Source organism: Gallinula chloropus (assembly GCF_964237585.1).
Source record: "Gallinula chloropus genome assembly, chromosome: 2".
Classification (NCBI taxonomy): Eukaryota; Metazoa; Chordata; class Aves; order Gruiformes; family Rallidae; genus Gallinula; species Gallinula chloropus.
The window spans coordinates 76,707,334-76,721,239 of NC_140086.1; the positions used below are offsets into that span (position 1 = coordinate 76,707,334).

Consider the following 13,906-nt stretch of genomic DNA (forward strand, 5'->3'; position numbering starts at 1 on the left):
AATTCAGAGAAAACAGAAATGTCAGTGAGTGTTCATGGATCCTTTCCATAGTTATCAAGGCTGTTCAGTGCTTGCCAGCTCAACTCTTTTCACTCCTCTGAGCCATAAATAAGGAGCTGAGGCACAGAGCCAAAGAATAATCTGCTAGTGCAAGACAATAGTGCAAATTCTTCTGCCCCTCAAAGCAGTTTGGCCACATGGAAACTAGTACTGGGAACAGGCCTTACCTTACATTGATTCCCAAGCTTTTGCAGATTATTTGGGACAGTACTAGTTAGTTGATGGCAAATTGTATGAGGGATCATTCTAAAACTTGTACAATGCAGACAAATCACATTCCCAGGCCTGGGTACAATTTCTGACAATTTTCTGGCACTGTTCAATTTACTGTTATATATTCAGCCTTCAAATACTATGAATGAAAAATAATCTTCCCAGTGACTGCTATCAATCCGCATGTCAATGGATCATTTACTTTGCTACAAGCTGTGGAAAAAAATTCACGGTTTCTCTCTGCCTGCAGGTTCAGGAAGATTTAATAGTAGGTGCTGAAGGCAGGTTCTAGATGGCTTCAGTTTTTGGGTTGTCTGGTTTTTTTAATCTTCTGGAATCCTGCAGCACATTTAACCATAAACTACTGGATATTAATGTATTAATAAGTAAATTTTAAAAGAAGTTGCAGGACACTTAACCAGACAAGAGAGGCTTGTACACTCAGGGATTGCTCCACTGGCTTTTTCCCCTGTGTCAGTTCTTCAGAGCATTTAGTACCTTCCAGGATGACACTGAGTCTTGATTAATGGATTTAGAAGAAAAAAATCCTATTGACTTTCAACATTACTTAAGCACTGTTTAGTATATTTATCACTCATCTTTCTCGGTGGTTTATATCTCAAGGAGTTGATACTGTCTGCTATAAGCAGAACAGGGAGTGAAGCAGAACCTGAGCTTGCAGTAACAGGAAGGCTTCTTTATGGCTTGCTCTTTCCCACCAACACCAATATTTCTGAGAGGCTAATGACTGGACTGTAACTAAATGATCTTGTGCCAGCAGGGAATAGGTGCTGCTGTCCTTACCCCAAGGGAGCCTAGGTAAATCTTTGAAAGCATCACATTCTTCTTTGTTGCATTTTTATTTCTAGCACTATGGCGATTGCTTTCAGGTTGAGGTCAGAACAAAATCTCCTCACATTCCTTAGCCTTTCTGTCTACACCTCACTTATCTACATGGGCACGAATGAACCATGCACGGTCCTTGCACAGAGTTTTCTCCTGGATGCTCCACACTGGCAAGAAGGATTTGACATGTTTACTCCTGCTCAGTCCCTGCAACCTTATCTATAGCCTAGTCTGTGTGAGAAGACTAGATACACCTCAGAGATCTGCACCTACACCAACCTTTCTCATGAACATCTGCAAAAGCTGTGTGATCAAAGCCTAACATGGATACTTTAGAAACTTGCTTAGATAGCTAGGGTAAGAATGTCTTTATATAGTTGTACTCAATGTAAACACCCGGGAAATTAAATCCAGTCCCTAGCACAGTGGCTAACAAGAGTTTTGAAAATTGTTCCAACCATGGTTCCTCTTCTTGGCTGCTCTCCTCTATGCCCCTACTGTGGGGTTTGCCAGGTTTGCACATGGGGGCAGGGAGCAAAAGCTATTCACCCATGTATTATTTACATCTCCCCTTTCTTGATGAGGTCTCATGAATGTCAACCTAATAGATGTACATGTTTACCCACCTATTCAGCTTTCTCTGACTTTCATTAAAAATGGAGAGAATTCAATTCCATCTGTATGCATCTCTAATAAAAATTTATTCCCTTTCTACAAATTTATAATCAGGTCTAATTAATGGATAAACCTTATTCTGCAATCATTTTTCACTCTCCCATGTCCTCAAGAAAAACAAAAATCAATTACATCTACTGCTTGCAATGTTTTCCCTTCAGATTTATCTGAGATCTGACTTAGCCCCTTACATTTCTTCTTAATTACTGGCAAACAGTAGTTCTGCAGCCGAGGAACTTTGTGATTCCTCACAGGCTATAACACATCTAAGTGCTTCATTCAAGCTCTACATCTTTATTGAAGTCTGCCTTGCACGAAAACAAGAATGTAACATGTCCCTGAAGAAAGTTATTAGATATATTAGGACAACCCTTCTTGCTTCAGAAAGGCCCACCCCCACATCTTGCCAACTGATCTTCAGAAATATTTTCAAATCCAAAGACAGCAGAAGAGGGAATAATTTTTATCTAAAGCATAATTTTAAGTTCTGCCTTAAAACTTCATCTATTTGAGTTTTGGGTATTGGCTACCTCATAAACAACAAGGGCCTCTACATCAGACTTATGTCTGCATAAATGTGTTTTACTGGTTGGAGCAATTTTGTTCAAAAAATATAACAGTATACTAGCTGAAGAATCAATTAAAAATACCATATCTGAAAACTTTTAACTTAGTTCAATTCAAAAAATCCAACAAAATTCAAAACAGCATTTAATTTAAGAATCAACAGCAAGGGATGTGCAAGTAATCTGACCTTGTTTTACAGAAAACCCGGGCCCATTTAAGGACTGTACTTCAGTTACTGCAGTATGGTAATGCAGTCAGGTATCTTAAAGCTTGTGAGCAGAGCTGTTAGCTATTACTGCTCACCTGCTTCAAAGGAAACTGAAGGCAGTGTCGTGTGGAAGGGTTCCCTTTGCCAGGGAAGAAGAAACCAACGTGAAGGTGCTATACTCTAGTTTGATTTCACCTCCCATGCTCATCCCTGGGGAGGAGCTTGCATATGTAAGTACAATGGTTTCCAAGCTCTTTGACCTAATATCAACTTTCAGAGCTTGTCACAGATGAACAGTGCAGCCACATGAAACAGAATTGTTTAGAATTTTATTATTTAAGAAAAGCAAGGTGTTACAATTGCAGTTAGGGAACTAATGGATTAGAACACACACCAGGGCTGTGCCAATGTGGACATTTGGGCCAAAATTTTTTTTAATTCTCTGCCAGTTGTTGTTTCTCTGCTGATTCTCTTCCACTTCTCTCTCACACTGTTTTGTGCAAAAAGATGTGGCCACCCTTCACCCTTCACTGGCCTCTAGGCTCAGAAAGAAACATGTGATCCCTTCCCTTGGCTTTCTCTGATGCTGATGCTGGCAGATAAGCTACACAATGAGCATCTAAAGCTACTTTCCTCCTCTTTGGATTCAGCAGGAAAATTTCACCAGAAAACGATGGCTGTTTGTGCTCAAGTGCCTCTTTAAGAAATTCGATGGCTCAGTGGGGCTTCACCCAGAACGAAGCAGAGATCCCCAACAGAAATTCCATTTGGATCAGCCCCACCAGCGGGACAGTTGGAGGCCTGAATGCGTCAGGCAACTCCCTGATGCATTCAAGTTGCCAAGCAACCCTACTCTTCCCATTAGCCACAAAACTGCAGAGAAGTTCACTTTCACTGAGCAGCCAGAACACTTGCAGACCTGCTGGGTTTGTGGGGTATCTGCCAAAACACAGTTAGGTTCAGTGCAAGATGGAAACATGTTTTTCAAGAACCTGGGTCCCCCTGAAAGGGAAGTCCTGTCTTCTGCACAGTTCTACTGTTTAGATTCTGATGCAGAGAATTGGACAGTGACTGTCAAAGGGCTTACAAAGCTTAGGGAAAGCACTACAATGATAAGATTGGGCAAAATACTCGTATTAAAAAAAATCCCCAAGCATATCCATGATTAGGGAACACAGTTTTAAATTGCAACCATATAGTTACATTTAGACATAGATATATACACACATATATATTTTACTATAATAATATACATATGGAATGCATATATTGCCATAGCAGTCCTTCAGGTCCACACTTGAATAAATGCCCAGAGGCCCAAGTTTTCTATAATAAAATATGCATCACTGTTATACATAATTGAAATAATTAAAGATGTATGAAAGCTTATTTCTAAATTTATTTGTTGATACTAGAAAGAGCTTAGTCCCTCAGTCATTATCTTTCTTCTTCTCTATCATTTCTCACCTTGTATTCTTTCCTCCTATTCCAATTTAACTTTATTTGCTTCATGTGTTCTCCCATATCCTTCCCCTTTCCTTTATCACAAAGCCTCTGGAAAGCTCAAATACCTTTGAATTTGGGTGTCTGTTTTATGAATGGTGAGAGGTGACCGAAACCAAGATTTTTTTTCCCAAAATATCCAAGAATCAACAATGATTTATAACCCAGAGTAGTTTCTTGAAAATATATATTCTACTTGTAATCCTTTTTATAGAAACATAAAACAACTTTCAATGAAGGAGAAGGTCAAGATTCCAAGAACATTTTTTATGACCTACCTGAGTTACCATCTAGTTTGGTGATCACTCCTGAACCTTATTTGTTGGAGTGTCTGCACACAAATGCTAGCATGGATTTAATGCCAGCAACTACTGCGATGAAAATTATATTTTGAGCTATAATACAGATTAAGCCAGATTTCTCATATCTTTTTTCTCTTACCTCTACTTACTAAAATTATATTTTTATATTCAAAGTTTCACAAGTGAAAAAAAAGACATAGTTATTAATACTGTTGATGACAAACTAATTAACAGCACATGGGAATCTTACCCAAATCCACTTACATTATAAAGGTAAATTTGAGCTGTAATTTATTCAAAAACAAAAACCAAAAACCAAACCAGCTATTGCAAGATGCAGACTTGAAGATGAATTATTTTATTTTCACTTCTCTCATTTCATTTGACTCTTACCTGGACAAGGCAAAATGTTGCATTCCTGGTACTCTAGAGATGGTCCGAGGCAAGGAAGTCCCCCGTACTTGGGCTCAGGATTGCTGCAGACCCGCTTGCGATTCCGTATACCTCTACTGCAGTCACGACTGCACTGGGACCATGGGGACCAGGGTGACCAGGCACCGTTGATGGTATGAGCAGAGTATCGTCCAGAACGCAAGAAATCCCCTGACAACCCTAATAACATAAGGATTGAAAAAAAAACCAAACCCTGAATTAAAACAGCATCTCACCCCCAAATAACCTTTTCCTCTTCAAATTTCCTCCTAGGCTCCTAATAGCAATGTGACCAGGAGGGTCTTGTCCTTTAGCCTAGCAATCCAAACCTCAGTTTCACCTCAAGAATCTCTTCCATAATAGAAAATTTTAGATTCACTTACATAGAACTAGAGCAAAGACGTGCATCCAACTCTTTAGTTAAAGTTTTACACCTGCATTGATTGAACTAAAGTCAATTTACTCCACCTGAGAATGATAAAAATTATCTCTCTCTTAGACAGGAATTCTCATCAGAAAAGTTCCCAATATATCACCTAGGTTTTATTGCCTCCGTTTTAGAGGAAGAAGGTTGCACAGAAGATGGCGTTGAGCTGTCTGTGACCACTCATCGAACCAGATCTGCTACTCCTACCACAAGGCTCTGCTCACGTCATCGACCCAGCCTACCTTGCATCGACCTCCTGCTTGCTGTGCCCAGAAGCTGCTCACGGATGCCCTAGAGAGTAACGCGCTCTACTTATCCCAACCGTACTCAGACTTCTAGCATACAGCAATAGTTGCACAAAGGCTAGTGAGAGTGCCCTTCTGTGAAGAGCAATGTTTCGCCACTTTAAAAAATAGTTTATTTTCCACTGTGTTGGAGTGTTCTCAGCCACATATAAAATATGAAAATCAGCCTTTTGGAGACACACGCAATAGAACACTTCCTTGTTAAAATAACCAGCTGGCAAGTGGAAAACATCTTTTTTAAGTGAGTTTAGTACCAAGAAAAGGCATTGGATTAAACAGCTCACTATTTATCAGTGAAAGGGGAACACACAGAATCTTGTTCAGAACATACAACCAATATGCCTGGATGTAGCCCCGAGTGAAGTTCTGGTAATTTGCAGTTAATCTGACTATCACTGTCACATGCAATCTTGGTCTTGCATGGAAAAAGATTCCCTCAACTGTACTCAGCAGAACACTAAATTCACTCTTGAGCTGTAGCATTGTATCTACGTATCAGCAACACTGCTGGGATTTCCCACCGTTGCCAAAGCAGTTCACCTTCCACAGCACCAGCATCACTGGAATCGATGGACCACTAAATGCTGCGTTTATTTTAAGCTCTTATTTAAGCAGCTGTGATGAGAGAAAGTCCTGTGAATGGTAGTTTAAACAGCAGAGGATGTGGCTGCCTGCCTATGCTAGAGCTTCAGTATTGCTGATACAAACACAGATGAATAGTATCATCGACAGTGGAGAACTGCAAGAGATTGTTTGGAGCTTCAACTACAGCACAACATTTTTTTCTTAAGAAATTGTTTTATGCCCTACATACAAGCACAGGCACTGTGGGAGTATCAAGTGGAGCTAAAGAAACAGAAGATGTTACTGAAACATGCATGGAAAAGAGATAGAAGTAATACTGGAAGAGACTACCTAAGAGGAGTCCTGCACTGTACCGGAGCAGTACACTGGATAACCAGACGTCAAGCAGTGTCCAATACTGAAACAATTTACATCCCATTTCTGTGGTTACAGCATGAGTAATTACATGCCAAACCAGTGGTTATGGCATTAGTAATGCTGCTTAAGTTCTGCCAAAAAAAGTACATTCAAAACCATCCCTATGTAGATGAGGCTTTGCATATTTTTATTCAATACTTGATAACAACTGGCAATATTGGAATGATGATGCAAAGACACAGAAATACTAATAAAAGAAACTACAGAAATTAATAAGAAAACAGCAGAACAGCAATATAAAAATGACTAAAAATGGGTAAAACCTTTCAGTGATTATAGGGGGTAACTATTTCTCTCCTGCTGAGCCAGATTATATTACACAGATATTAAAAGCAGCATTTTAAGAAGTGTGACATATATTCAAAACCAAAAAGGGAGGAAATACAGAGGAACAGTACCAGTATCATGAATACAGGTCCACTTTTCAGTTCTATAAGGAATGGGGTTTTTTCAGTTTTTCACTTTGGTCACAGAAATGCCCAGGTTACATACACAATGAGCTGAGAGACCAAAATAATGATATTTTTGTACCAGATTTTCAAATTAAGTACTTTTAATTATTAAATTAACAGCAATGCAAATGATGGAAAAAGTGTTAATCAGACAAGATTGCCAGTAATTTTCTTCATAAAACAGCGCAGCATGCATCACTTCATACCAATACTAGGATGTTTTGAAGAGATTTTTTCAGGACAGGTAAAGTTTTTTCAGTCCTAAGGAAAATGTGTGACCTTATTTGCTACTGTGATAATTAGATTTCTTGCGTTTTAAATGGGGGAGTGGGGAGGGGAATCTTCTGAGGGAACGCTCTGAGGTACTTCAGCTCTGAAAGAGGAGAATATTCTAAAATATCTTTTCAGTGTGGAGTTTGGTTTGCAGCAAGTGTTCCCCTGTGTTTTCTTCTTTCCAAAGCATTAAAAAATTTATTACAAGGAACAGCCTTTTCGCAGTTTTATAATAATTCGTACTGTGCTCATAGAGAGGCTTTTAGAATTCTCTCTTCAGACAGAAACTGCAGATTAAAAAAATAGCATTGGGATACTAATGACATTAAAAATAACAAGATCAATTTACATTCTGGAAACTATATGTTCCCTGAAAAACCTCATAGCCTTCTACAATTAGGCGACTAGGTTCATGGATGAGGGGAGAAACAGTGGATGTTAGTTATATCAACTTTAATAATGATTTTGACACTAAAGCCATGTCATAAGTTCCTGATAGACAAATCAACAAAGTATGGGCTAGTTAAGTGGACAGTGCGATGGACTGAAAACTGTCTGAACAGCTGGGCCCAGAGGATTGTGATCAGTCATACATAGTTCAGCAGCAGGGAAGTCACTAGTGATATATACCAGGGGACAGGACTGGGTCCAATCCTGTTTAACATTGTCATTAATGACCAGGAAAAGTTTGCTGATGATACAAAACTGGGAAGAGTGGCTGATACACAGGAAGGTTTTGTCGAATTTAATGTAGAACTTAATGGAGTTCAATGCGGGGAAATACAAAGGCAAAAGAGCAACCCCATGCAACAGTAGTTTGAAGCCAACCACCTAGAAGGCAGCTCTGCAGAGAAGGATCTTGGGGTCCTGGTAGACAGTAAGCTGACTGTGTCCCAGCAATGTGCCCTTGTGGTAAAGGCCAACCTTTTCCTGGGATACACTGACAAAAGCCTTGCCAGTAAAGGGGAGGTCAAGGGAGGTGATGCTTTCCTTCTATTCATCACTAGTGAGACGCCATCTGCAGTGCTGATCCCAGTTCTGGGGTCCCCAGTACAAGAAAGATATGGACTTAGTGAAGCAAATCCAGGGTATGGCCAAAGGATGATCAAGAGCCTGGAGCATCTTTCATATGAGAGACCTGAAGAAGAAAAGGCTGAGGGGTATCTCATCAGTATCTCATACCTGATGGGGGGCAATAAAGAAGGATCCAGGTTCTTTTTAGTAGTACCCATCAACAGGACAAGAGGTAACAGGCACAAATTAATACACACAAAATTCCATCTGAACACACCACTCCATATTTTTACTGTGAGTGTGGTCAAATAATGGAACAGGTTGTACTTAGTAGCTTAGTCACCCATGGGGATAGCCAAAACTCAGATTTACAAGGTCCTAAGCAGTCTGCTCTTGGTGACCCTTACTGAGCAGGGGGATTGGACTAGATAATCTCAAGACGCCCTTTACAACCTTCACAATTCAGTGATATTTAAGTACAATGAAAAGAAAAAAGTAGGAATAGTTAACTGTCTACCTGTACTTTATTTTTTCCTGGAGTTTTACAAAAAGTAAACATGATCCATTTTCTCTATAAAGGAGGAGATTTGACTGGTTATCTTATTATTCTTGCATACTCACACTTTCCATACCTAAAATCTGCTTTGCTGATTGTATTCTGAAGTTATTGCAACTTCTTGCGAAAGGAGAACGCTGAACAGATGGATTATAAAACTGTTCTATAGATAATTCTAACAATCTTTCTTGAGTATTGTAAGAGTTTAAGCCTCTGAAGATGTGGGAAGAGAAACTAAGCAGGTGGTCCTCCCTTTCAGATAGATTAAGGAAAAGAATAAGACAGAATGTTTCTTCCAGAAGATGGCAAGGCACAGAACGGCTGCATCTCTGAACACAAAACTCTAAAGACCACCTTTGGCAGTGACAGAAAACTTACAAACTTACTGTGTGTAAGTATCCCATCAACACAGCCTCTGCATTTCTAGAAAAACTGCATATATCTTCTTTATGGACAATGCCAAAAATGTGTGACCTGAAGAAAATGATTTGGTATAAATGTAACAGCAGGTACAATATAAAATACATACTGCAGAGGAAATCTAAGACAAAAGAAGAAGTAGTTGAAAATTAAAGTAATGAGATGGCATTGTGTAACAAAACCCTTCTGTTTCAGAACTTAGTGCTTCTGAGGCATTTTCAGTGAATAAAAGCAGATTATGCAGTCTCTTTAAGATAAAGGTTTTTCAATATCCTACAAAGATAATATTTTAAAAGGCACCCTCCTAATAAGCTTTTAGTATTAGAATATTGATAATTTCACAGGCCATTTTGAAAAGCCAATATGGAGTGTGAATCTTTAGGATGAACTTGTCTAGCATAAAATGAGCATGAGGACAATCCAATAAATCCTGTGGACATATACATATACAAATACACACTTAAACATACACATGTATTATAAATATAGGCACACATATATAAATATACATGTGAAAAAGAAGATTCATGGTCTAACTATTACATGTCTTGTAATTGTTCATGCAAAGACCCTGTTTGAAAAGGAAAGTCCAACCACCCCTTTCTTTGGCCAACTGATGTGTAGTAACTTGTTAAGCTATGGAAAATGGATGGAGAATGAGAACCACTGAGTCCTTCAGTCCTGCTTATTAATTGAGGTGGTGGTGAGGGTAGTAATGAGTTATAAACCAAAAGATTACACTGCAGAATTTCTTCAAGAAAAAACTTCTTGAGAAAGTAAGTGGCTACACAGAACTGAATCCTATCTGTATCACAGTTTATATTAAATTCAATAGGAGAAGGTATAAATATAAAAGCATTGTGTTCTTTCAGGTCAAGTGGCATGAACCTATGAAAACTACTTTTCTCAATAAACTGTGGATTTCTTGCTTGCCACATCTTTTTGCGTTTTGGGTCACTTTCTGGTGGCTTCACATCCACCTCCAAGAAGAGAAACCAAGTTGTGACACCCAACAGTAAAACATCAAGCCTTCTGTATATCTCATTTATTTCCCCCAAGATGAAAATACCTGGCTAAAACAGAATAAGGCAAATTCCCTTGGCTTGGTAACAGCAAAAGATTATTTGCTAAAACACTGCCTTGAGATCTTAGTTAAAGCCTATCTACAGAAATAGCTGTGAAATCCACCTTTAGGGTCACCAAGATGATTAAGGGAGTGGGGCACCTTCCTTATGAGGAACAGCTGAGGGAGCTGGGCCTCTTTAGCTTGGAGAAGAGAAGAGTGAAGGGTGACCTTGTTAATATTTATAAATATGAAAAGAGTGAGAGTCATGAGGATGGAGCCAGGCTCTTCTCAGGGATGGCCAGCAATAAGACAAGGGGCAAGGGGTGCAAGCTGGAGCACAGGAGGTTCCATGCGAATACAAGGAGAAACTTTTTCATGGAGATGGTGACAGAGCACTGGCACAGGCTTCCCAGAGAGGTTGTGGAGTCTCCTTTCCTGGAGATATTCAAAACCCTCAGGGGTGTGTTCCTATGTGATTCAGTCTAGGTGATCCTGCTCTGGCAGGGGGGTTGGACTAGATGATCTTTTGAGGTGCCTTGCAACTCCTAACATTTTGTGATTCTGTGAAAAGAATGATCAGTCATAGTATCATCAATGAACTAATGAATAGTTTCCCCAAGACAGACAGAATAGCTTGAATCAAATCCAGATCTGCCCTTTATAATACATAGGTTCATCATTCAAGGTTCATCACTCAAATGTTTCTAACTAAATCATTCACAGGAAGCCTATGACTTAAAGCCCTGTGAATGACTAGAATGTGTGTATTCTGCTTGCAGTTTACAAACAGGCTTATTTTCAGTTGTCTAGAAGTCGTACTCAATTAATAAACTGCTGCACACTGAAGCTGAAAAAAGTAATTTAACCACTTAATCCCAGTACAATTTTAAACAGGCAGCTGTACTTCACTAAAGCAAAAATTTCCACAAGTAGTAGCAAGAATTGCAGAAAACTGTAAAAAGCAATCACAGGGATTTTGTGAACTCCTATGAGTCGGGAAGACCTTCTAAACAGAAGATTCTTCTCTCGTGCTGAGTGCTTATGCTTTATTAAATTAGGGCAAAATTACAGAGAAATTAGCACTGCTTTGCTGCTGACTTACTTATTCCAAAATACTTAGCAAACACATATAAGAAGGGGAAAAAATAAAGTCTAATTAAGTTACTTAATTCTGATGTAAAATAAGGTGATTTGATAATTTCTGAGTAATTTCTGAAAAAATGTTGGCCAAATTGGAATAGTCTTATAACTCCACAAGAAATTAATCTTTTTTTCGAGACATGTTAACATGAAAGTCACCTGCCTTGACTAGTACAGAAGGAAACACCTGCCTTTGCAAAAGTCTGTAATGACTTTGATTGGCCTGATTCTTCTTGAAGACATTCCCAGACGAGTTCAATTAATCTCGCTCAAAAGCAAGGCTCTAATAAAGCACATATATTTATAATAATTTTCTAATCTAGCCTGTATTGAAGGAATGCATCTCTAAATAAGAGAGAAGTAGCAGCGACACCTGATAAATTACATTACTTGACTGATTTATGCCTTATGTACTCCTGTTCAAACCTAACAAAGAAAATTAAATTATCCAAGCAGTCTAGGTTCATGACTTTGGGAAAAGATGGTCTGGAGCCAAAATTCAAGTATCTGGAATAATTTCTAAATGACAACATAAAACACTGTTTAAAGTGCAGCAGGTAGCAAGGATAAGCAAAGATTGTTTTATCGCTGTCACTTTCTGAAGATATTCTGCAAGTATTTGACAATATCATCGAAGAATAAAGCTTACATACCTTCAGGCCTATATGCCTATAACTTATAAAAACCTTGTAAATCTTCAAAATTTACTTAGTAAAATTTAAATGGTAAAATGCAATCACAAACATGAATGTAATGCAAAGATAAGATACTAAAAAAACCCCAAACCAAACAGCATGCACATGGAGGATGTTATTACCACAATGTGTTTATTTCTTGTACTTGGCTTTTTTGTGTTTAAGTTTTGAATCCCAAAGCTCCACTGAAGTGTTGTTTGTCAATCAAACCTGAATTTTTCATCAAATTTAGTTCTGACTTCCGCAACTTGTGTTGTTCCTATCTCAGAATACCACAGTTTAACTTCGATAAGACAGTGTAAGAGAAAACGTCCCAACATGACTTCAGGACATAACCGATTATCAGCACCTGTTTTATTCTGTACTAAATTCCAAATGCACTATAGACTTCCTGTGGGTAACACTAGGATTTAATATATCTTTTCATGAGACAGTGTGGCCACTAAAACAGTATTTCAGATAAAATTAAATACCGCCTTCAAAAATAGCTATTGTTTTAAGTTTGCCATGGAGAAATCAGTGACAACTGGGAATCTATGTTTCCAGGACCCTTTTTCTCCTTTAAGGAATGTATTACTGTCTTTCAGAATTTATTGTCCTCTCCCACTGTCGCCCCCTCCCCCCCCAAACAAAAAAAATGGGCAAACAGAAGAGTCTGTCAGCCTGTTTTTGACTGACATTAGAAGAGTTGTCTTTGTTTTATTGTTTTCTAAATGTATTTTGGGAGCTAACATCATCTAACTTTGGCCATGTCAAATTCAAGGGTCATGTTTAAGGTCATCATTGCTGTTACCTTCGTATACACCAAGGAAAAAAATTGGTACTTCCACAGGGTGATTTCTGTCTATTATATAAGTCAATTATCTTCAGATGGAACCCTCATTCCTCAGGGTGCTAGATGTCTTTGCAGAATCTAATGGAGCCCAGAATTAGGTGAGACAAATTGCAACTGGAAAAATCAGATAACCACATACCTCGTGAAATTTGTTTCCCCGGATTAAACACTCATGTTTTCAGTACATAGTGTTTATATATCGGACAATCATACAGAGGGAGAGTCAGTTTGTTTAAATGTAGGTATTCAGAAATTTTCACAAGCACTCAGTAAAGCCTATGGTGATGTAATTTCTAGACTTTTAATGCTAAACTGTACAGACTTCTGCATTAAGATGTGCAAGCAACATACATAATCTCACTTTATTTGTTCCTTTCCAATCTGAGTACTATATGAAACCCAGAGGAAGGGAACAAAACATGTTTTACTTTCCTATTAATCGAACTTTAAATCAGAAAAACATGAATACAGTATGCAAATGCTATTGTTTGGTTGTCTGAGATAGAGATCTTACCATACTTGGGAGAAGGCTAGTGGGCTTCTGGCAAGAAGTTCTACCGCTAAGCTCAGTCTGCAAAGAAAGTTTGCCTTGCTAGCACCTGACAGTGAAACATGATTCTGTTTAACATGGCATGACTATAGTTGCACAGTGGGAGATTATAGGCAATGAGAAAATTTCTAACAAATGGCTCTCTTCTGCAAAGAACAGAGAACACATCTTTGGTAATGAGGTATGTCAAGCATGCTGTACCAGTATTAATCTTTCTATAAAAGCCAGCAAATTGCTACAGCTCAACATGGAGATAATGAAAAGAATGTTTCACAGTATGCAGGCTCTGGTCAGGTGGAAGTAAATTATGATGTTTCCTTGCTATCTAGTCAGAAAATGTGAAGGTGTCCACCAAAATTCATGGT

At 38.5% G+C, this 13,906-nt stretch overlaps 1 protein-coding gene across 1 annotated transcript in view; it reads right to left on the bottom strand.

Moving 5' to 3' along the window:
• SEMA5A (semaphorin 5A) overlaps window positions 1-13,906 on the bottom strand; it is a gene marked incomplete at both ends in the record, with an annotated part of 337,833 nt that overhangs the window by 18,221 nt on the left and 305,706 nt on the right. Inside the window, 1 exon segment of the mRNA XM_084260169.1 lies at window positions 4,768-4,986. Within this exon segment, the coding sequence (XP_084116295.1) occupies window positions 4,768-4,986 (219 nt within the window).